The sequence below is a fragment of the Euleptes europaea genome, chromosome 1, assembly GCF_029931775.1.
Source record: "Euleptes europaea isolate rEulEur1 chromosome 1, rEulEur1.hap1, whole genome shotgun sequence".
NCBI classification, from domain to species: domain Eukaryota; kingdom Metazoa; phylum Chordata; class Lepidosauria; order Squamata; family Sphaerodactylidae; genus Euleptes; species Euleptes europaea.
This window is the reverse complement of record NC_079312.1, coordinates 8,734,175-8,759,404: the sequence shown is the minus strand read 5'-3', so window position 1 is coordinate 8,759,404 and position 25,230 is coordinate 8,734,175. Positions and strand designations below refer to the sequence as shown.

Below are 25,230 nucleotides of genomic sequence, written 5' to 3'. Positions count from 1 at the left end.
CACTCCCCCTGGGAGAAATACACAGCCACCTCTTCAAAGGACACCCCACCCTGCAAGAAGGAGGAAGCATTTCTTTACATCACTGGAAAGTTGGCTCATGGGGAAACAGCAAAAAACAGAGACAGTAAATTAATAGTAGAAGAACAAAAAAAAGGGCAAGGCAGAAAGTCCCATGGGAATGCCACATGTTCATGATAATAATAATATGTATCCTTGTTAATCTATGCATTTTTATGGAGTTTGATCAGAACCATAAGAAAGCTGAGGGGCACAGAAAAAAGATATAAAATATGCACCTACTATCATCCAAAGGCACCAGGCTATGAGGGAAAAGGTGCAATATGGGGAAAAAGCAGTTATGCTGGAGTTCCTGGGACGAACCATGACAGAGGGAAGTCTAGCATCCACTTTTGGTTTCTCCTCAGTTGGGGTCTGAGCAGAATGAAAGAAGGCCGAGACTGAGAGAGCTCTGTGAGTAATCACCGTAAAGTTTGAAAGTGTGCTCGGAGACTGAGATCATTTTAATGTAAAGACTGAAATAACACACTTTGAAACAGCACGGGTACACTTGCCTCAGGTGCACAAAGCTATCAGGTGCACACCTTAGCCTCCTTCCTCCTCGGCCTCTGCCCTTGTTCTGCCTTTATGGGCCTGATTCCCCGTTGCCCCTCCCTCTAGCCCCATACTTCCCCTCACTCGGCGTCAAACTCGTCCTGCTTGGCCCTCCCCCTTCTGGGCCGTGCTGCTATAACTCGGCTGCAAACCCCCTCTCTCCAGTTCAGCCGCCCTGCCCTCCTGAGCACCAGGCCTCCTTTCCGTCCTTGCTTCCTTCTCCCTGGCCACAGCTGTGGCAAAGGCCTTCCCGGCCTCTGCACTGTTCCTGCCACACCTGTGCTCCACCGCCTCCCCCTGTCCTCTCATTGGGCCAGGACGTTCCTCCGCATCCTCCCAGCCCTGCCTGCAGTTGCTGGCTGTCTCCCCGCTGCCCAGCTGATCTGGGGAGCGGGGTCTCGCTCTGGAGCACACCTCCACCCCATCCTGGGCCTGCCCACAGTTGCCTGCCGCTTCCCTGCTGCCCAGCTGGTCCGGAATGTGGGGTATCGTGGCAGGACACTCCACTGCGCCAGCCTGGGCCCCCCCAAGCAGGGGGAGGCTGTTGAGTTAGGACAAAAGGGGGCAGTAGCACAATGAAATAAATCTCTCTCAGAGAGTTTGCCTTGAACAGTCCAAATGGGTGGTTGTGCGGCTCAGTTCATTTCTTCCGAGAGCTGAGTTCGTTGCAGATTCAGAAAATTTGTCACAGGGACATTTGTGTCGCCCCCCTTGCAGCCCCCCTTGGGGGCATTTTGGAGCCAGAGAAGCTGTCCTTAGGCATAGGGGGCTAGCAGCATTGTGGGGAAGAGGCCAGAAATATCCATATGGTGAAGGACCAAATAGTTTTCTGTGGGATGTTCACGGTCCAGGATTCTTTCACAGCCTCTGCTTGGTCTTCTCTGCACATGTCATCTAGGCAGGGGGTGATCATTTCCTTGCCTCCCCAGGGGAAGCCTCAGATCTTCCAGTGCCAAGGCCAAGGGACCCGATCCTCTGAGCCTTGCAACAGAGGAGGAAGCCTCACTTGCCAACCTCCACACATCTCCCCAGCGGACCCCCACCCTTCCCGTATACCTGAGCTGGCTTCATGGTGCCTCTTTTCCCTTCAGAACACAGAGGAGATGGCAGAAAAGTCATCAAGGGTGTCTTTTCACGGTTGCCTAGGAGGGAGAGGAAGAGAAAGGGTGAGAAACATTTTTTAGTGCCCAGTTCCTGCCCTCTCAGCCTGTGCTGGCCATGATGGTCATCCGTAGCAGGGAGATTTTAAAAGAAGTAAAAATGTGTCCCTCCACTCTCAGTTTCAAATGAAGCCACTTTGAATCCACATATAGAAAAAGCAGAACAGTATCGAAATCCACACCATCCACTCCACCACCTCAGGTCTCTGCCAGCTCCTACTCCTGGATATCTGGACCATGCCTGAGGCTCAGATTTAGACACGTGCTGGACTCTTGCCTGCTGACCCCGAAGAGGGAACTGTGGTTAATAAGCTAAAGGGGCTTGGAAAGAAAACACCCCTTTGTGCGTAACCAGGAGGGTAGAAAAACAGCCCACAAATTACAGGAGATTGATTTGGAAATAGAAATTTTAAAAGGAAGAACTGGGGTGGAGGGCAATCTAAAGGGTACGCTTGAGTCCTTGGGATCGTCAACTGCACAGCAAAACTGGTTTGGGAAAGATAGCAGAAAAGACAAGGGAAAGTCCAGGAGGTGACTAAATGCTCCATGAAAGTTGTGGTGAAGCATGGGGGAAAAAAATTCCTAAAAGCATCGAATCCGGAGCAAAGTGTTTGCATGGACTCCTGCTTCCACTTCCAAACACAAAAGGGCACGGTGTTGATACTGAAGAGGAAGGTTTCCTCAAAACATCCCCCTTTCCATTCTTTAGGTCCTCTTTTGTGTGATACTTTGGAGCGTAAAGTGCCACACACAGTTTTCCCACATATCAGCACCCAGCTCCCTCAGAACTGTCTTAAGCATCCCTCCCACACCTGCCCCCCAATCTCCTCCTCAGCCCTACACCTTCCCGCAACTGTTGCATCCTTGTTCCCCCAAAACTGCACTATCAGCCCCCCTTTCCCCCTCCTGTATCTGCTCTCTCCTCCTCCCACCCCAAATCTCCTCCTCAGTTCCCCAAAGCTTCCCTCCTTCCTTCCACTGCCTCTCCTTTCCAAAGGTGCCTCTGGAACATGCAGCCACTTGAGCCCTGTCCGGGTGCCGGGTTCCCTGAAAGCTTTTAATGCCGCTGCAGGGATCTTGTGGCTCTTCACAAAGGGACCAGGGGTCTCTCAGTGATAAATGGGAGGGGACAGTGGAGATGGGGGATTGAGGGAAGGCCCTCTCTTCCCCCCTTCTGCAGCATTCCCCCTTCTTTCTCTCTTGCATGGGAGCACCTCCCTTTCTCTCTCCCTCCACCCCCCAGCCCCATTCAGCTAACCAAAGCACTCCCTCCACCACACTGAAGCAGAAGCCTGGGAAACACAGCTGGGTGTAAAATAAGAAATATAAAAAATCTTGATAATTATCAGGAGTGGGGTTGCCTCGCAGTAAATAAAATTTGTCTTGGTTTTTGGAGCCTGTAAAAGCTGTTGAACAGAGGTTGTCAGCCTCCCACCAGTGCATGGAGATCTAGAAATTCAACTATTCTCCAGGTTTCGAAGATTGGTTCTCTTGTGGGGAGGGTGAACTTCATGGCATTATGCCCCGCTAAGCTCCACTCAGGGATCTGCAGTGGAGCCCCCCCCCCAAATCCCCTCCCAAACATTTGTTGGGGTACTTAATCAGAGTCCTGACTGGCTGATCCAGACAACAGGTAACCTGTTAATTGGAACAGACAAATCCTGGCTAGGGTTTAAAATATGCTGAGAAAGTCCAGATTCCCTCTGCGAGAGGCTGGATTTTATATGGGCATATTGTATGCGCCAGACCCTCCAGAATGGCTTACAACACTGCTGTGTGCTCAGGTGGCAAATGTGTTCTTGTCAGAGCTGTCTGGGGTTGCTTTGGCCTACATCTCTACAGAAAAGCAACCACTTTGCAGGGACAGCATCCCAAGATCAAGGACTGGCATCTCTAGTCAAAGGGAACTTGGGAGAAAAAGGGCTGGCAAACACCCTTCCCTGAAAGCCTCTGGGGGTTACCGCACTTTGTATTCCCAGCAATGTATTAAGAATTTTAAAATGTTATAAAAAACATCGCTTTAAAAGGGTTTTTGGATACAACGGCTTATAAATGGTTGGGAGACGTCTTCACAGCTAAAGGGGCCAAACAAAGTGCGAACAGTATTTTTTATAACATTTTCAAACTCTTAATACATCACTGGGAATACAAATGCGGTAGCACCTCCCCCCCCCCCCCCCCCGTCTCTCAGAGTGGATCATACTTGGAAGACACATTCTGACTTGGTAGTAGGAAGTCCCCAATTTTCACAAAGATCCAAAAGCACTATTTCAGCATTCACAACTCATCCAGCCTCTTGTGAGGAGAAGTAACTGTGAGAGAATAAACAAGGACACAGAAATCCCCCACCCTTGGAAGAAAGGGCAGACAACATGAAGTCCCATGACAGGTCTGAACAACTACCTGCCAGCTCCTCTTCATTTTCAGAGATTAGGAGAAAAGGCTCTTCCTCCTCCTCCAGCAAGGATATGAGGTCAGGCTTAGCCATCTCAGGTCCTTTTTTATCAGAAAAAAATACAAAATTATAGCTCTTCTGTGAGCATATATATTCAACAATTCCCAGTGAGATCGACTGTCCTTTCCAAAACACACAACTAATAAGGGTGCTGACTGGCCAGATAACTAAGGTGGAGTACGTTATTGGGTCAACAACCACCCATCTGGCACTGGCAGTTCTGTGCCTACTCTATGCCCAGTTGATCTTGAAATGCCAGCTGGGAATTAAGTAAAGTGGCAGAGGAGCCAGCAGAGTTCACTCCACAACCACCTCTCAGCCCAGGCAAGGCAAGACAGGAGGGAAGCCCATACTAAGCCTTCCCCACCATCTCCAAACCAGACATCCGTTGTCACTTCTGATGCCCTCTCATGTGTTCCAGACACAGGACTGCCAGGCAGGAGCCTCCACTCTGCAAGGAGAGCCCAGAACCCCTCTCACATCAGAGGAAGAATCATGGAGGGTGGCAAAGATCAGCCATTAGGCCCAGGGCAGGACTGCCTGAACACGTCCTCCCTCTTAAGGGACTTCCTCCCAGCAAGAGGGAGACAGCCCAGGGGGAAAAGATCCTCACCCAGAGAGGCCACGTTCCCAAAATTCTGCAGCATGACTTCCTTGTACAGAGCTCTTTGGGCTGGGTGCAGCAGGGTCCACTCCCTCTTGGTGAAATACACAGCCACCTCTTTAAAGGACACCCCACCCTGGAGGAAGAAGAAGGAAGCATTTCTTTACATCACTGGGAAACTGGTCCATGGGTGAAAAAGCCAAGAAGCCAAAGACAGGAAATTAATGCTGGAAGAGTACCACAAATTAGGGTTGCCAACTCCCAGTTAGGAAATACCTGGAGATTTTTGGGGTAGGTCCTGGGGAGGGGGGGTTGGGAGGGGAGGGAGCTCCGGAGGGTATAATGCTATAGAGTCCACCCTCCAAAGCAGCCATTTTCTCCAGGGGAACTGATCTTGGTTGTCTGGAGATCAATTGTAATAGCTGGAGATCTCCAGGTATCACCTGCAGGTTGGCAACCCTAGTACAGGAAGGAGGGAAGAAGAATCCTGGGGGACGTTTTTCCCCCCACTTTCGGCCCTCCTTAGGGGCATCTTGGAGCCAATGGGGCTATCTTCATGGATGGGGGGCTAGCAGCCTTGCGCAGAAGAGGCCAGAGATGTCCATCTTCATAAGCCATTACTGTTCCATAGGCTCTGCCTGGGCTTCTCTACTCACACCATCCTAGATGGGGTGGGGGGAGCACTTTTCCTGCCTCACAGTGGGCAGACTTGACATCATGCAGTGCCAGAACACAGGTCCATGAGCCTGATCCTCTGAGTCTTGCAACTGAGGAGGCATTCCTGCCTTCCACTGCACGTCTCCCCAGTGATCCCCCCCACTTACCCGAGCTTGCTGCATGGTGCTTCTTTTCCTTTTATCACACACAGGAGAAAGAGGAGGAGGCATCAAGGGTGTCTTTTCTCTGCTGCCTGGGAGGAAGAGAAAGAATGAGGGTGGAAAGCCAGGAGTCAGCAGCCAAAGGGAGAAAAATCTAGAGAAACAGCATCGTTTCCAATTGGCAAAGCTATCAGACAAGGATGCATTTTGCCTCTCTGTCTCTTCAGTTCATATGCAGAACATATTATAAGGACAGCTGGATTAGATTTAGAGAAAGGGGGAATGAAAATTGGTGGAAGGAACATTAACAATTTGAGATGTGCAGATGACACCACTTTACTGGCATAAAATAGTGAAGACTTTAAACAACTACTCATGAAGGTTAAAACACAAAGTGCCGAAGAAGAATTACAGTTGAACATCGAGAAGGGAAAAGTAATGACTGCTGGGGAATTACATAACTTTAAGGTTGACCATGAAGAAATAGAAATTGTTCAAGATTTTCTATTCATTGGCTCCATCGTCAGCCAAAAGAGAGACGGCAGCCAAGAAATCAGAAGGAGATTGAGACCAGTAAGGGATGTCATGAAGGAGCTAGAAAAGCTCCTTGAGTGTAAGAATGTGTTGCTGGCGACTAAGATAAAGTTAATTCATGCCATGGTATTCCCTATTACTATGTATGGGTGTGAAAACTGGACATTGAAGAAAGCTGATAGGAAGGAAATAGATTCCTTTGAAATGTGGTGTACTTACATCTACAATTACACAGATACACATATATACTTATCTCACCTGGCCCATTAACCAGCATCAGTACATGTGTGTGAATGTCTCACCGAACTAATATCAAATAACTCAAGATGCATAAAAATTGTCTCTTTTTTTGCCCTCAAGTCTCAGCTGACTTATGGGGAGCCCATAGGGCAAAAGAGCTCACTGAACCAAACCTTTTGTCTTTGCTCTTGCCCCCCCACCCCCGCTGCGAAGAATAACCAAAGAGAACCATGCAAAACAACAGTGTCACGTTAGCTATGCACATGCTAATGGCTATGCAAAGGAACGACGGAGCAGGAGAGTGAATAGTTATTTTTAAAGTCGCATTTTTAAAAAGAGCTTTGAAGGAGCTTCAAAATTGACCATGCATAAATGGCCCCTGTGAAGTGGGTTAGGCTGAGAGGTTGTGGATGGCCCAAGGGCTGCCCTATAAGCTTCCATATAGAATCATAGAGTTGGAAGAGACCACCAGGGTCATCTAGTCCAACCCCTGCAAATGCAGAACATTAACAACTACCTCCCCCCCACATCCCCAGTGACCCCAACCCTCTCCCTGCAATGCAGGATCCCACAATCAAAGCCCTCCTGACAGATGGCCATCCAGCTTCTGCTTAAAGACCTCCAAAGACGGGGGGGGGGAACGACTCCACCCCCCCTCCGAGGCAGCGCATTCCACCATGGAACAGCCCTCACTGTCAGAAAGTTCTTCCTAATGTTTAGGTGGAATCGCTTTTCTATTAGTTTAAATCCATTACTCCATGTCCTAATCTCTGAAGCAACAGAGAACAAGCTAGTTCCCTCATCAACATGACATCCCTTCAAATATTTAAACATGGCTATCATGTCTCCCCTCAACCTTCTCCATACTAAACAAACCCAACTCCCTTCTCATAGGGCATGGATTGCAGATCTCTGACCATTGTGGTCGCCCTCCTCTGGACACACTCTAACTTGTCAACATCCTTCTTAAATTGTGGAGCCCAAAACTGGACACAGTATTCCAAGTGAGGTCTGACCAATGCAGAATACAGTGGTAGTATTACTTCCCTTGATCTAGACACAATACTTTTATTGATGCAGCCCAAAATTGCATTGGCTTTCTTAGCCGCCATATCACACTGTTGACTCATATCGGAAGTGGGATTTGAACCTGGGTCTCCCAGCCTATCGGGGTGGTGATGGTGGCATGGCTCAGTGGTTGAGCATCTGCTTCACAGGCAGAAGGTCCCAGGTTCATTTCCCGGACTCTCCAGTTAAAACATCAGGTAGTTGATTCTGTGAAAGACTGAGAACCTGGACAGCCATGGCCAGTCAGAGCAGGCAATACTGACTTTGGTGGACCGATGGTCTGATTCATCATAAAGCAGCTTCATCTCCCAGCCTCTATATGGGCAGAGGTCTGACCTTTCTTATACATCCCTCCCCAAAATGCTCCTCCCCATCCTCTGCTCATCTATAGGGTGGGGGTGATGCCTCCCTGACCCTGCCTGAAGGCACAACCACTCCCTCCTCCACTCTGAGGGATTCCTTCCTGATGGCTCCAAAACAAGGAAAACATGCTGGGGGTGGACTGCCAGCTAGGAATGACAATCTCCCTGCACAGAGAAAAGTAGTCTGACAAGGAAACAGCTCTGCCTTCCTGGCCTGTGCTGGTCATGATGCTTTCCTGCAATATTGTGTGTGTGTGTGTGTGTGTAGGGGAGATGCGTTCCTCCACTCCCAGTCTCAAGTGAATCCACACATGGAAAAAGCAGACGAAAAGTGCCAAAATTCATGCCTTCTACTCCACCCCCTCAGGCCTCTACCAGCTCTTCCTCCTGGATATGCGGACCAGGCCTGAGGCTCCGATTTAGACATGTGCCAGACACGGACCATGGATCTTGCCTGCTGACCCCGAACAGATCCACGAAGGAAAAACACCACTTCATGAACGCCCAGAAAAACAGCCCCAAACTACAGGAGACTGATGAGGGAGAAGGAGAGGTGTGCATGGGGAGGTGGGGAGGGGAGACAATCTAAGGTGTTTTCCACCAAGGGAAAGGCTTGTGTAATTCCCCCATTGATGCAGTGGCCACAGTCCCCCCCCCACATGCCACAGGTGCTTTTCCAGTTTATTTTAAAACTCTGCAATTGAGTAATATAACAGCGATAGAACATTTTAGGGGACATTAATTCATAGGGTAGCCATGAGTCAGAATTGACTTAATGGAACGTAATACACACACAGCCCGATAGGTGCTTTGTTATAATGATTAAAAAACCAAAACAGACTCCCCCCCCCCATGCCAGGGGAAATGGCTGCTATTTGAGCAGGTGCAGGGGGGGTTTGAAGGGGGCAGAGCCGCCCAGGTGTGGTGGAGAGCTTGAGGTTCACAGCAAAGCAGGTCTAGGAGAGATCAGAGAAAAGAGGGAGACCTCCCAAATGCTCTGTGATGCGGGGGGGGGGGGATGCTTCCCGAAAGCATCACACCTGGAACACATCACCTGCATGGAAAAGGCCTGACACACCTGCTTCCATTTCCCAAAGACAAAAGGGCACAGCACTGATATTGAGGAGGAGGAGGAAGGTTTCCTCCGAAAATCCCCCTTTCTGTGGTTTAGGTTCTGCATTGTGTGGCTCACCCAAGGGTCAAGGAGAGCCACAGTCCACGTGTCCCACTCAACCCTCCTCTTCTTCCCAGCCCCTTCAGCACCCTCGGCTCTGCCCCATCCCTCCCCCCCCCACTCCAAATCTCCCCACCAACAGCCCACCCTCCTGAAAACCTTGTTTATCTATTCTGTTAGAACATCCTGAACTTGAAAATTAAAATTTCTGGAGATCCAAGATTGCAACCTTGATTTTGAGCTACCTGCAGCAGCATATTGGAAGGGGAGCCAGGATGCTTTCAGACCCTCCCTCCTTCCACTGCCTCTCGCTCAGCGATGTGCTTCTGCAACCTGAAGCCCCCTCCAACCTCCAAAGGTGCTGGGACAAAGGGGCCACCGGGCTCCTCCTGGGGCAGACACGCCCGCTTCCCTTTCCCCAAAGACAAAAGGGCATGGTGTTGACATTGAGCAGGAGGAAGGTTTGCTCCGGAAAACCCCCTTGCTGCGCCTTCGGTCCTGCTTTGTGCGGCTCACCCAAAGGGTCAAGCAGAAAAGGGCAAGAGTCCAGTAGCACCTTAGAGACTAAAAAAAGTATTCTCTGGCAGGGTCTGAGCTTTCTTGACCAAGGGTCAGGAAGAGACCCAATCCATGCCTCCCACCCAACACCCCTCTTCTTCCAGCCTCTTCAGTCCTTCCTGCAGCACCCCCAGATCTGCCCCATTTCCCCCCCCCACTCCAAACCTCCCCATCAACAGCCCTCCTCCCCGCTCCCTCCCTCTGCCTCTCCTTCGTCGACGTGCCTTTGCAGCCTGCAGCCCCGTCCAGCCTCCCAAGGCGCAGCTGGGGTCGGATCTAGCGCTGCACAAAGGGGCCACCAGGCTCCTCCTGGGGCAGGATGGGGAGGGGAGAAGGTGTGGGGGAGAGGTCTTTTCCACCCCCCCTGCTCCGCCTCCCCTCTTTTCTCTTAGTTTCAGGTCTTGCATTGCAGCCCCCAGCCCCTATTTCCCCTCCTCCGCCCCAGACCCCTTTTGCTCACCAGGTTCCCTCCCAGCCATTCAAGCACAAGCCCGGGGGAATCAGAGGCGTCTGCAGCCAGGACAGGGCAGGGGGGAGGGGAAAAACCCCTCTCCCCATTTGCCTCTCTAGGACCGTGCCTGGCTCTCTCAATTTAACCCTTAGAGAGCATTTCAGCCGTTCAAGGGATCTCAGCGCAGTCAATGCTCTTTTTAAAATCTACTGCTCTTTAGGATTTTATTTTGGATTAGCGCCTTTTATTTCTGTTTCGCTGTGTTTTTTTGCAGCCTGGTGCTAACGAGATGAGTTTCCCTCGACGTACTGATTTAAATGCATCCCGTACTACTGCGGGAGTCACCCCACAGTCTTCATTATATCTGAAATATTCTGTAATTTCTGAACTAACACCTTGAACCACCTTTTCATTCAATGAAAGCAAATTATTCATCATCCCACCGGGCCCTTTTCAATCATTTTCTTTTCCTGACATCAGACAGGATACCCATGAGTGGTCCGACCATGCTTTAACACCAATATCAGCTTGTACCATTTGAGAGGCCGAATAGAAAGATGCAAGAATCAAGTATATTCTAGTGTGGATATTGTGTACAGGGGAGTAAAATGCACAGTCTCTTTCCATGCCATGAAGTTTTCTCCAGACATCCAAAAGACCAAAGTCTCTTAATATCTTGGATAGAGCAGTTTCATGATCTCCTCCTTGAGTACCTCTCAGCTTAGATTTAGACCTGTCCAAGCTAACATTGGAAACATAATTAAAGTCACCACCTACAATTACCTCCCCATTTTTAAAGGAGTCAAGTTTAGATAGTGTGGTGGTAATAAAATCTATCTGTTTTCAGTTGAGAAAGTAAAGAGAGCATAAGGTTAGATTGTTATCCGCCCTGAGCCTGGCTCGCTGGGGATGAGGGAGGGTTATAAATCTGAATAAATAAATAAATAAAATTGTGGTCATTTTGCTTACCTTTCATAAAAATATATCTACCTTGTTTATCTATTCTATTAGAACATCCTGAACTTGAAAATTAAAATTTCTGGAGATCAAGATTGCAACCTTGATTTTGAGCTACCTGCAGCAGCATATTGGAAGGGGAACCAGGATGTTTCCAGAACAGGATAAAAGTTTTGTTTTAGGTGTGTTTCTTGTGAAAATAAAACAGGTTTTTCTTTGACCAACACATCTGTAATTTTTCTTTTTATAGGATTGTTCAGCCCTTTGCAATTAAGGGAAAGAAACTTCCTGGTATTAACCATTTGATTTTAAGGGCAAGTATTTACTCCATTTGTAGTAATTACTACCAGTAGGGTTACAATGGTAATCTCCATCTAGGGAATATATATATGTCATTACTTCTTTTTCTTTAAACAAGATCTGTACTAAGAATAACTTCAAAAACATTAACTCCTTTTAACACACAACTTAAAGGGAAAAGGGATAATTCACCTTCTTAGAGGTAAGGAACACCAGATGTGGGAAGAATTAAATTCCCAAGAGGCTACAAATGGCCGCTTATCTGGAGTGGTATATTTAATGGAGGAAAGAGAATTACCAACATAACCCCCCTCCTCACTGCTATATATATATATATATATATATATATATATATATATATATATATATATATATATATATATATATATATATATATATATCTTAACTTTAAAATGTGCATAATTAACAGCTACTATATTATACCATACTTATCAGAAGTTCCCATTATCCATATTAACACAGGTATATCAAACCGTACATAAGCCACATTGTAGTATGATTGGTGAGACAGTACAGATTGCTATAATCCCAGGTTATATTTCAAGTAGTATGTTTGTTTCCTAAATATATTTTTTCATGAAATGTTTTTATTTTCCATTTACTCACAACACAAAACCGTACAAACATGTCAAACATTACAATACAGTACATAACAATAAACTTCCCTGTTCTAACATATAACGAAACCACACTATTCTGGGTGAACAAATACCATTTTACTACCTTCTATCTTCCTTTTACTTTCAATTAATAAAAAATTAACCTCATTTTATTATTTTTATGAGTGAATTGCTTATTAGTCTATTCAAACATTCTTCTTGTATTGTAGATAAGGTATTATATTATAACCAAGTGAACTATTGTTAATTCATTTTGAATACATATATTCTTGTTCAAAAATAGTTTAGCTGCTCCCTAGATTCTATTCATTATCTACCATATATTTTGTAAGATTAATTATAGTATATTATTCAGCAACTTCTCTTACAGATTTAGAAAACAGTTTAAGACACAAATTCATTATACAATTTCCAGCTTTTCTTAAACTCTTCCATGGGTCTTTTGTTCACATAATTATGTACATTCCTAAATATAGTGTAGCAACATCAAATTTCATTATTGTATTTAGGTCTTCACTTCACCCAACATTTTGGCTACCCAGCCTTGTTTTTAGGTGGATCTTTCCCCCACTCTGTTTTGTCTTGTAGTTGTCTTTTCCTGCAGAATGGACGCATCATGGAAGATTCATATTCTCTGTATGTTTATATATCTTCCCCCCGCCCTCTTTCATCTTTGTGTTATGGGGATATGGCTTTCACTGCTAGCAGGTTTATAAAAACTGACAATGCCTGAAGAACATCAGATGATATGTGGTGGCCTTCAAGGAAGAGGACTGTAGTCTCGAGGAGTTAAGGTGGTGTGCAGCATTTTTCTCCATTCCTCCCCGCCCCCAATCCCATGGATTTTGCCAGCCAGGACTCAACAGTCTTTTCTTCCATTACCTTTTTATCCTTGGTGTATTGCATTACTTTTCTGCATTAAGCCGTATCCCTCTCCACAGGGGAATGTAGAAGAGTGGACAGGATACCTATCTATACTACAGGCTTACCACGTCCACTTATTTAGCCAGTGAGAGTCTGAAATGTTGCAATTTTACAAAGGTCAGTATGACAAATAGCTATAGATAAAATGTATACAAGCTAAGAGAACAGCTCAGGGATTAGAACTTCAGTCCAGGCTTGATACAATGAAGAAAAGCTCTGCATTTTGATCAGAGAGAGGCCCCATCCTCTGTCATTCTTCAGGGTTCCGACAACTGAGGAGATGTAAGTATATTATTCTCTTGCACTGACTCTTCTGTAGATACAATTGTCTTCTGCAGACTACTTTGGTGGTGGTGAAAAGTGCCATCAAGTCACAGCTGACTTATGGCAACCTCATAAGGGTTGCAAGAGAATAGACATTCAGAGGTGGTTTCCCACTATCTCTGCATAGCAACCCTAGACTTCCTGAGTTAACTCCCATCCCAATACTAACCAGGGCTGACCTTGCTCAGCTAGCCTAGGGCAACCAGGTCAGGTCGTAACTACTTTAACACTACTTTAAATACTCAAAAGTACATTTCCTTTACAAAGCGTTGTTCATTGTTTCCATACTCCTTACACGCAAAAAACCATTGCCTCTTGGCACTGCACCATATTAAAGCATAATTATATAATTATTTTTTCCCATTTTAAGGGTTGTCATTTTCTTGCTAAAATTTTCTACAAAATATTTTAGAATATCTCATTTGGTTTTACGTTGGATCCATGAATGATCAAAGGAGGGAAAACATAATTATCTTCTGGAGGACAAATTTTGGGTTTCCTGAAGAAAATGGTTTGTGTGAATAATTTTAGTAGCTTTAGGCAGCACATATCTGTGATCTGTGAATTTCAAAGGTGGATTTCTGGAATGGGTGGGCTTTCTCTTTGACTTACTATTCCTGCCCCCAAGGCAGGGATAGTATGTTCCCTGTTTGACATATGGGTACCCTTCCCTGGAGGAGTATAGGGGGAGGTGTGTTTAAGACTCAATTGAGGGTGTTGTCCTATGTTCTCCCCAGTTTATGCCATACCACTGTCTGGTGGGCCATGACTGAGACTTACCCAGGCTTGCCAGTTCTGACTTGGGAAATTCTGAGAAATCTTGGAATGGAGCTTGGAGAGGACTGAGTGTGGAGAGCGGAAGGAGATGGGCCCTATGGTCCTCCCTCTGAAGCTGCCATTTGTTCCAGGAGAACTGGTCTGTCTGGTCTGAAGATCAGGTGTAATTTGCAGGGAATCCAATACCCCATGTGGACAGTGACAATCCTCTGGGATTACGCAGTAGCTGGGTCTTTCCTCCCACTGGGAGAGGGGGGCAAGGTTGTGGCGGCATCAGCGGGTGGGGACTGGCTGCGATCCTTTCTGCCACTCAGTGGACTGTCACAGGAACCACACTGTGACTGGTGGGTGTCACCAGGGTACTAGCTTTAAGTCAGTTTATTCATATGCTTTCTCCACTGAGGAAATAAGACTGTTGCTCTGAATGAAGCTTTCCTCACATTACAGGCATGTATATAGATTCTCCCCTGTGTGATTCGTATGATGGGAAGTAAGTTGATTGCTGAGATGGAAGCTTTCCTTACACTCTAGGCATTTATATGGATCCTCCTGTGTGAATTCTTTGATGAGGAATAAGTTTTCTACTCTCAAGGAAGCTTTCCCCACAATCTAGGCATGTATATGGTTCCTCCCGTGTGAATTCTTTGATGGTAAGTAAGACCATTATTCAAATTAAAGTTTTTCCCACAATCCAGGCTTCGCTATGGTTTCTCCACCATGTAAATTATTTGATGGGAAGTAAGAATGTGATTCCGACTGTAACTTTTCCCACACTCTAGGCCTTTATATAGTTCCTGCCCTGTATGAATTCTTTAATGGATACTAAAACTTCCCCTCTGATTGAAGCTTTCCCCACAATTTATATAGTTCCTCCCATATTAATTCTTTGATGAGAAGACGGTGATTATGTCTGAAACTTTTCCTGCACTCCAGGAATTTATATGGTTCCTCCCCTGTGTGAATTCTTCGATGAGTAGAAAAGCTTCCCCTGGTATTGAAGCTTTTCCCGCACTCCAGACATTTATATGGCTTCTCCCATGTGAATTCTTTGATGCAAAGTAAAACACTGATTATGTCTGAAAGTTTTCCCACACTCCAGGCATTTATATGGTTCCTCCCGTGTGAATTCTTTGATGGGTAGCAAGACTGTAATTCCGACTAAAACTTTCCCCACACTCCAGGCATATATATATGTAAATTCTTTGATGGGTAGCAAGTTTTCCACTCTGATGGAAGCTTTCCCCACACTCCAAGCATTTATATAGTTCCGCCCGTGTGTGAATTCTTCGATGGGTAGAAAAGCTTCCCCTGGTATTGAAGCTCTTCCCGCACTCCAGACATTAACATGGTTTCTCCCATGTGAATTCTTTGATGCGAAGTAAGACGGTCATTCCGACTGAAACGTTTCCCACACTCCAGGCATTTATATGGTTTCTCCCCAGTGTGAATTCTTTGATGTATAGTAAGATAACCATGCGAACGGAAGCTTTTCCCGCACTCCAGGCATTTATATGGTTCCTCCCCTGTGTGAATTCTTTGATGAATAGTAAGTTTTCCACTCCTATGGAAGCTTTTCCCACAATCCAGGCATTTATATGGTTTCTCCCCTGTGTGAATCCTTTGATGTGTAGCAAGACTGTCATTCTGACTGAAACGTTTCCCACACTCCAGGCATTTATATGGTTTCTCCCCTGTGTGAATTCTTTGATGTATAGTAAGATAACCATGCGAACGGAAGCTTTTCCCACACTCCAGGCATTTATATGGTTCCTCCCCTGTGTGAATTCTTTGATGAATAGTAAGTTTTCCACTCCTATGGAAGCTTTTCCCACAATCCAGGCATTTATATGGTTTCTCCCCCGTGTGAATCCTTTGATGTGTAGCAAGACTGTCAATCCAACTGAAACTTTTCCCACACTCCAGGCATTTATATGGTTTCTCCCCTGTGTGAATTCTTTGATGTATAGTAAGATAACCACGAGAACGGAAGCTTTTCCCGCACTCCTGGCATTTATACGGTTTCTCCCCTGTGTGAATTCTTTGATGGTAAGTAAGACCGTTATTCGAACTGAAGCTTTTCCCACAATCCAGGCATTTATATGGTTTCTCCTTCATGTGAATTATTCGATGCGAAGTAAGCCTGTCATTCCGTCTGAAACTTTCCCCACACTCAAGGCATTTATATGGTTTCTCCCCTGTGTGAACTCTTTGATGGACAGTAAGACTGTTATTCTGACTGAAGCTTTTCCCGCACTCCAGGCACTGATATGGTTTCTCCTCTGTGTGAATTATTTGATGGGAAGTAAGATGGTTCTTTGAACTGAAGCTTTTCCCGGACTCCAGGCATTGATATGGATTATCCCTCCTGTGAATTCTTTGATGGGTAGTAAGGCTTCTCCTCTCAATGAACCTTTTCCCACACTCCAGGCACGTATATGGTTTCTCCTCTGTGTGAATCCTTTGATGGTAAGTAAGACCATTATTTGAACAGAAGCTTTTCCCGCAATCCAGGCAATGATATGGTTTTTTCCCTGTGTGAATTCTTTGATGGTAAGTATGACCGTTATGCGATTTGAAGCTTTTCCCACACTCCAGGCATGTATATGGTTTCTCACCTGTGTGAATTCTTTGATGAGCAGTAAGTTTTCCACTTTCACGAAAGCATTTCCCACAGTCCAGGCATTTATATGGTTTCTCCCCTGTGTGAATTCTTTGATGGAGAATAAGACTGTAACTCCTACTGAAGCTTTTCTCGCACTCCATGCACGTGTATGGTTTCTCCCCTGTGTGAATTCTTTGATGGGAAATAAGGCTGTTACTCTGACTGAAGCTTTTCCCGCACTCCATGCACGTGTATGGTTTCTCCCCTGTGTCAATGTTTTGATGGGAAGTTAGTTTTCCACTCCTCCTGTAGCTCTTCCCACACTCCAAGTATTTATATGGTTTCTCTGTTGTGTGAATGTTTTGCTGGAAAGTAAGACTGTCACTCCAATTGAAGCTTTTCCCACAATCCATGCATGTGTATAGTTGCTCCCCAGTATGAATTCTTTGATGGATGATAAGTTTTCCACTCCAATGGAAGCTTTTCCCACACTCTAGGCATGTATATTTATTCTCTCCTGTGTAAGTTTGTTGGTGGGACTTAAGGTTTTCCCTCTGCATCAAGCTCTTTCCACACTGTATACATTTGTATGATTTTATTCTTGTGTGGCTCTTTTGGTGGGAAGTTAGGCTTCCTCTCTGAGTGAACCTTTTCGCACACTCCAGGTATCCGTATACTTTCTTTCTGTTACAAGTGTCCTGTTGAAATTTAGTAACTGATTTTTCAGTAAAAGTTTCCCTCCTTGAGGTGTGCTCATTCCTCTTGCCTCCTTGGTATATTTTTTGCTGTAGAGAGTGATCGCCCCGTAAAAGACTGGAATTATTCCTCCCTTTAGGGGAATATTTTCCCTCCTCCTTCCTCAGTGCATCATGATGTTCAACCTTCTCTTTCATGTCTGAATACATATCCTCTTTCTGCCATACGGGATGATCTTTTTCTTCATTCGCTGACTCCCACACGTCTCCTGCTGAAAGAAAAGGGAACCTAGTGTCATGATATGGCAGTTTCCACAAATACCTAATTTCAAATCCAGTAACATTTTAGAGACCAACAAGAGCTTCTGGCTATAAGCTTTCAAGAGAGCAGGCTCCCTTTGTCAGATATGAGTTGGAACGGAGATCTCTGAATCCTTATATCCCAGTTACAGAGTGGGAAGAGTGTTGCAAAGAAGCAACTCTGGATGCAGAGGTACAGCGCACATTGTAAGTAGCTAGATTACAGCAGAACAGAAATGCTTAAAAAATTAGCATTTGTTGTGCGAGAAGAATGCTGAAGTCATCAATCTTACATTGTAATTTCCCGCTGAAACTTGTTTGGATAATGAAGTCAGCAAATGAATGAACTGAAAAATTAAAATAATTTGCCACTGGATTTGGAGTGTTGTGGTTTTTAATATCAGATTTATGCCCATTTATTATTTTGCATAGGGACTAACCTGTTGCTGACATTTGATGACATTTAACACTGGAAGAAAAGGTTTGCCTCCCAACGCATGGGAGAGAGGCGTATCATTGTCCAGCATAGGATGTAGGTCTTTAATGGTACGTTGAGGCTTTTTGAGCTGAGAGCTGTATGTGACCACCAGTGGTGTTCTGTTGACGTTTCATTTGGGCCTATCTTGTAGCAGTTTATCCCTTGATATCATTCTGGCTTTGCTGACCTGTTTCCTTACATCAGGTGGGTACTGGAATCCCAAAAATATCTGTTGTGGATCCAGCAGGCGAGAATCTCTGTCTGAGGGACTGGAACAGACCTCTATCTGACAAAGGGAGCCTTGAATCTCAAAAGAGTATACCTCAAAAATCTCATTGGTCTCTAAGGTGCTGCTGGACTGAAATCTAGCTGTTCCACTGCAGACTAACATGGCTACCTTCTAAAACTATCCACAAATACCCATGTCAGAGTTTTCTACTTTGCTTTGTAACAGCTGTGGTTTGTACTCTGTTTAATGCTCAGGGGTTTAGCTCAAACTGTTTGTAGCCTGTTCTCCTACTCACTTTCTCAATTTCTTTTCTCACCTGGGTGAATTTATACGGGGTGAGTTTTGGAGAGGTTGTGGGGAGAAGAAGGGCACTCTTTAAGAGAGGGACAGCCATTCATGCTTTAGCACCCATGGCTTTGACACAGAGGGTCTGAATAGAGGTGCAGATGAAGGAGATGGTAGTCTAATGAGAACAAGAACCTAAAACTATGAAGTTCTTTCTCTGTAACATGACGGAAAGAAGGGTGGTTAGCTAGGGGAGGGGGTGGCAGAGAGCAGAGGTAAGGAGAGTAAGACAGCTGACTGGTACCCTTCCACCACTGGCCCCTTAGGCAATCGCTTAGGGCCACCTAATGGAAAGGATGCCCCTGCATCAGCTTATTCTTTTACCAAGTCCAGTTGCCAGGTGACAGACTGTAATTCTAATTCAAGCCAGATGGGGCAGCACAGAGTAAACCCAGTTGTAAAAAGAAAGGGGCGGGAAAGAGCTGGCAAAGAGGACAATTCCTCATTATGGTCTCATAACCTAAAACCAATATGAGCAGAGTTAATCCCACATTTTCCTTCTTTTTACCATATTTTGCATGAGCACACAGCAAAGAAGAGTCTGAAATTACATCATGAACCGAATTAACTGATGTACACAAGGAACGCATTCAAAAGTTTCGTGTTTGGAAAGACTTTCAGTGTCTTGGTAGGGAGTCTAGTCCTGCGACAGACAATGTCCTGAATGCCAGCCAGAAGCGTGTGAAAGAATGGCTATAAAAAGAAGCCAAACGTATTCCATGTCGATGTTGCATAACACACCCCTCACTGGGTCTGACTTAGGATGTAAGGGATTGTATCAAATCTTTCAAGTCTATGTCATCCAGATTAATTGCTTTGAATGGAGCTGAACCACCCCGTCGGTGAGACAGGCAGGAACTCTGATGGGAATCATCAAATTGAGCTGCACATGAGATGAAGTGGCCCATCAGCCCTCCCTCCTTGATGTCGAGGGGGGAGTGTCTGTTGACTTCGGGGTTAGTGAAAAGACGTTTGTCACAGAGGGGATGAGGATCAATGCACCCGTGGAGGTGCAAGCATTCCAGAGCAGGCAACACAAGAGGAGGAGCAAAGACGGCTCTAGGGACATAAAGGGAGGAGAGCGGAACGTGGCTAAGAAGCCCTCCCCACTTGTTGGACGTTGTTTCAGCTCAAGCCTGACACCTGCATACTCCCCAGCGATGGCAATGATCAACATCGAGGGAAGCAGGGGGGCAATGCTGACCCCTGTTCTTCCAAGTCTATAACAAATACCGCCTCAACAGCAATATCTAGGATTGGCATGGAGGCGAACTTGAACCCGTTATTCTTGGCACTGAGGAAGAATCGGTGCACGACATCAATGAGAGCCAAGAGGCTGTTGTGGTGGTGCATCAGAGGCAAGCCGACGTGAAGGGGTTTTCCACCTGGAGGAAAGGTAGATACTCCCATCTTCTTGGAGTCACTCGACCTTGAGACCTCCTCCCTGCATGCCATGGGGGACTGATCCTCTAGTGCCGTAGAGTAGTGGGGTGTCCTCAGAATCTATGGACTACGGAGTCTTATCCATGCATATTATAGGGGACAAAGCCCATATTGTGACATTAAAACGGCTGTCTATGCAGCCTTTCAACTTCGAGGTCTTGTCCATGCACGTCATGGCGGTCGGAGCCCCTTGTGTCACAGAATATGTAGTCTTCATCACAGCCTTTAGGCTTTGAGACCTTCGAGCCGGCGTTCCTCACAGACATCCAAACTAAAGACCACAAGCCGCAGGGCCAATGATATCAGAGTAGGCTGGGGTCTCCAAAATGGACTCCTTACAAGGAAACCTACAGTTGTTAGCATTTTTCTCACAACACAGCCTGAGTGATGAATGTGAGGGTGAAAAGATGAAGCATGTCTCTGAAACAGAACACACCACTATATTGTGGCATATTCATTCTACATTTGGCACATTTGTTAAATAAAGCCACACTGGCAAAAAAAGAGAAAGAAATCAAATCCTGAAGAGAAAAACTTTTCTGAAGTAAAGAAAAGACATGAACCTCTCAAACTGAACAACAATCATTTATTTGTGCCATATTCTGCATTTTTTTAGTACATTTGTTAAATAAAGCCATATTGGCAAAAAATTAAAAGAAATCAAATTCTAAAGAGAAAACTTTCCTGAGTAAAGAGACACAAATCTCGCCCACAGAATCAAAAACATAATTTTGGCGTATATTCATTTCAAATTTGGCATATTTGTTAAATAAAACCATATTAACAAAGAAATCAAATCCTGAAGAGAATACTTACCTGAAGTACAAGAAAAGACACTCTGAAACAAAGCTAGTCCTCTCTCCACAGTGGCAAAGAGAGAACTGAGGGAAGGAGCGCTCCCTCCCCCTCCATCACGTGATCATTTGGGCAGGAAACCACCTCGCTCTGGTGCCTGGACAGAACGGGGGGGGGGAGCGCTCCTAGAGCTCTGAAGCTTCTGAAAGCTTAGAAGTCTGATCTCTGTGGCTGGCCTGCATCTGTGCAGTCCCATGCAAAACTGCAATGAAGACACGAAGATGAACAAGTTGTTCCCCTGTCAGCCTGGATGCAAGAGTCTGCTTAAATAAGCCTGGCTGGTTGTAGGCATGGGAGATATTTATCTGTTTGTGCCTGCTCAGCTCGCTGCTGTTCTTCTCCTCCACTGTCTGACGCTTCAAGGTCCTCTTTTTCTGAGGAATCCTCAGTAGGCTACCCCATGACAGACTAGATGTTATTAACTAATCTGTAGCCCATGGCAATTAGATGGAGAACAGCAGGATCACTCAAGGAGATAAGGATGTCATCCAGGTATATAATGATGACCGGATCCAGGAGGTCTTGAAATATGTTGTTAATGAACCTCTGGAACTCTGCCAGTACATTGCACAACCCAAAGGACATGACTAGATACTCAAACATACCTGGTACTAAGCGCAGTCTTCCATTCGTCCCCGCTCCAGATGCATACTAAACTGTAGGCCCCCCAAAGGTCCAACTTGGTATAGATGGTGGCACCACCCAGGCGTTCCAACAGCTCAGGGATCAGTGGTAGCGGATACTGGTCCTGTACAGTGATCTTATTTAGGGCCCAACAGTTTAAAAACTGGACCCCTGGCCATCACCACTGAATAACTGGGTCATGCAGGGCCTGCCAAGACATGCACAACACAATTGGAAAACAGGGCATGCAACCCTCATCCAGATGGATCTGCTCCCAGGGATGCTGTACCTGGAGGGCATTGACTAGCATAATGCCTTGGCCCCCACAATAGAGTCATAGGTTCTGGGTCTGCGGCCTGCTTTTTTCTGCTGGTTTCAAGTGGGGATGGGCAGCTCCCCATTGCTTAAGTTCACAATGGACCCCAGCCAGGGTCGCTGGGCCTGTTACTAATCTGCTGCTTCATCTCCCCTCGTGCCTGCTTCCAGGCTCCCAAACGGCTGTCGATGCAGAGACACAGTAGCACCAGGGCTTGGAGAGTTGTGGGGTGGTTTACCCATGCCAGTTTATCCAGGATCTCATCTGACAATACTTCTAAGTATTGGTCCAGGAACGCTGCTTTGTTCCACTCCAAATCTTGGGCCAGCAATTGGATCTCTGTGGTGTAGGTAAACACTACACAGACACCTTGCCCTGTTTCAAGTGCTGAATCTTCTGGTAGGCTTTCCCTGCCTTCAGAGGGTTCATGAAGGCATTCTTGATATGGGTCAGGAACCCCACGAAGTCTCTCAGTAGTGGGGACTGGCTGAGCAGCAATGGTGTGGCTCATCTGGCAGACTGCCCCTTTAGGAGACTTAAACTAAAACAGACTTTGGTTTTATCATCAGGAAAGTCCTGGGCCCGGAGCTCGATGTACAACTGGCACTGAGCAAGGACAGCTGGGAACTCCGTTGCAAGGTCCAAGGTCACAAGAGTCTTAGGAATGACCAGAGGACCAAGAGAACAGAGGGTAATCGTGACGAGTTGTTCCCACGTCAGCCTGGATGCAAGTGTTAAATAAGCCTAAGAAGAACCAGATGTTGCTGGTTCCACTGACTCAGCACTCTCTGCTGGAGGGAGCTCATTATTCTCATTGCTGTCAGCCAGCAGTGCTCTTTGACGTGCTTGTAAACTAGTACTCCTTCTATGCTCGAGTAAGAATGTTCTGCACCAGTGGCTGTGGAAGGCTGCTGTTGGACACAGGTGAGTCCTGTGCTCTGGGTGGCTGTAGGCACGGGGGACATTCATCCATCTGGGTCTACTTTGCTTGCTGGTGTTCCTCTCTTCCACTGCCTACTGCTTCAAGGCTGCCCCATGAGAGACTAGATGGTATTAACTAATCTGTAGTCGGTGGCAATTAGATGGAGAACAGCCTTTCACTAGGACTGAGAAATGGCTGAGAAACAACAGAGAATGAAGTACGACAGGCTGCATTAAGCAAGTAACTGGGATGATTTTAATCTGACCAACAAACCTGGATCCAATTAACCAAATTTGCCTCTCTCTTTAAACATCACAAAGGTAAGTGTGATATATGATAAACAGTTCACATGCTGAAATTGTGGTTGTTAGGGCTCTGCACTCATTCGAAAAGCTCATATTCTAAAAGGACAAGTGTACATTCATAAAGTGATCCCAGCCTCAGAACTGAGAGTGCTACATCCAACTGGACTTTGGACCAGACTGCCTGCCTCTCTAATACGGCCTGCAATTTCTCTGTCCTCATTCCTCCCTCCCCCAACACTGGGGGTGGGATCTGCTGTGGAGACCCCTCCCCACTAAGACTCCTCCTGCACATTTGTTAGGTTCCTTACCCAGCTTCCAACAGGCTTCTCCAGACAAAAGGCACTCAGCAGTTGATCGGAAGAGACGAATCCTGGCTAGGGTTTAAAATACGCTGGGAAGGCCAAGATTAGTATACTGTTTACCCCAGACCTTTCACAATCACATGCAACACCGCTGTCTGGGGTTGCTTTGGGTCACATCTCTGTGAAGCACAACCTTTGCTTTGCAGGCACAATGTCCCTGTATGAAGTCCTGGCCTGCCCAGTTAAAGGGACCTCAGGAGAAACGGGGCTGCGAAACACCCCTGCCAGAGAGGACAACATTTGGCTTGACTGGGCATAAATGATCAGAGCTGGGAGAAGAAGTCACCTATTTTCATAGATTCAAGGTCTGCAGGCATCATTTCAGCCTTCACAACTCATCCAAGTTCTTTGGAGGAGAAATTCTAACTGCGAGGATAAATAAGGCCAAGGAAATCCACCCACCCTTGGAAGAAAGCACAGGCAACACCCAGTCCCAGGACAGATATCTAAGAAGCTACCTGCCACTCCCTCCTCTTCATCAGAACTCAGGAGAAACAGCTCTTCTTCCTCTTCCAGCTGGGATATGAGGCCAGGTTTCACCATCTTGGGTCCTTTTTATCAGAAAAAAAGCACACAATTATGCCTGCATTGTGCACATAGATTCAGCAAATGCAAACCAGATTAACTCCCTCCAAAAATACAGGTAACTAATATAAAAACATAAGAAAGGCCCTGCTGGATCAGTCCGAGGCCCATCAAGTCCAGCAGTCTGTTCACACAGTGGCCAACCAGGTGCCTCTAGGAAGCCACAAACAAGACGACTGCAGCAGCACCATCCTGGCTGTGTTCCACCGCACCCAAAATAATAGGCATGCTCCTCTGATACTAGAGAGAATAGGTATGCAGCATGACTAGTATCCACTCTAACTAATAGCCATGAATACCCCTTTTCTCCATGAATATGTCCTCTCCCCTCTTAAAGCCCTCCAAGCTGGCAGACATCACCACATCCTGGGGCAGGGTGTTCCACAATTTAACTATGCGTTGTGTGAAAAATACTTCCTTTTGTCTTTTTTGAATCTCTCACCCTCCAGCTTCAGCAGATGACCCCCCCGTTCTAGTATTATGGGAGAGGGTGAAAAAATTCTCCCTGTCCACTCTCTCCAAACCATGCATAATTTTATAGACCTCTATCATGTCTCCCCTTAGCCGCCTTATTTCCAAGCTAAACAGCCCTAAGCGTCTTAACCGCTGCCCATAGGACAGTTGCTCTAGTCCCCTAATCATTTTGGTGGCTCTTTTCTGCACCTTCTCAAACTCTGGAATATCCTTTTTTAGGTGTGGTGACCAGAACTGTACACAGTATTCCAAGTGTGGGCTCATCATAGATTTGTACAAGGGCAGTATGATATCAGCAGTTTTATTCTCTATTCCTCGTCTAATTATGGCCAGCCTGGAATTTGCCTTTTTTACAGCAGTCGCACACTGGGTTGACATCTTCATTGAGCTATCCACTACCACCCCAAGATCCCTTTCTTGGTCTGTCACTGCCAGCACAGATCCCATCAGTGTATATGTGAAGTTGGGATTTCCCCCCCCAATATGCATCACTTTACACTTACTCACATTGAATTTCATTTGCCATTTTAGTACTCATACTTCCAGTATGTAGAGATCCTTTTGGAGTTCTTCACAGTTCGAATTTGTTTTAACCACCCTAAATAATTTGGTGCCATCTGCAAACTTGGCTACTACACTGTTTAACCCCAACTCCAGGTCATTGATGAACAGGTTGAAAAGCACCGGTCCCAACACAGATCCCTGAGCCACCCCACTGCTCACATCCTGCCATTGG

At 46.0% G+C, this 25,230-nt stretch overlaps 1 protein-coding gene across 1 annotated transcript; it reads right to left on the bottom strand.

Annotated features, from left to right (window-relative positions):
* Positions 1-702: 702 nt before the first annotated feature.
* LOC130483532 (zinc finger protein ZFP2-like) lies at positions 703-23,978 on the bottom strand. Its single transcript, XM_056856345.1, has 8 exons — positions 23,894-23,978; positions 19,842-19,993; positions 16,575-16,755; positions 15,357-16,238; positions 5,656-5,741; positions 4,841-4,967; positions 1,669-1,754; positions 703-1,128 (listed from the first exon to the last, which is right to left on the bottom strand). The coding sequence occupies exons 1-8, from the start codon at positions 23,976-23,978 to the stop codon at positions 703-705; spliced, it is 2,025 nt and encodes a 674-aa protein (XP_056712323.1).
* Between the last annotated feature and the right edge of the window lie 1,252 nt (positions 23,979-25,230).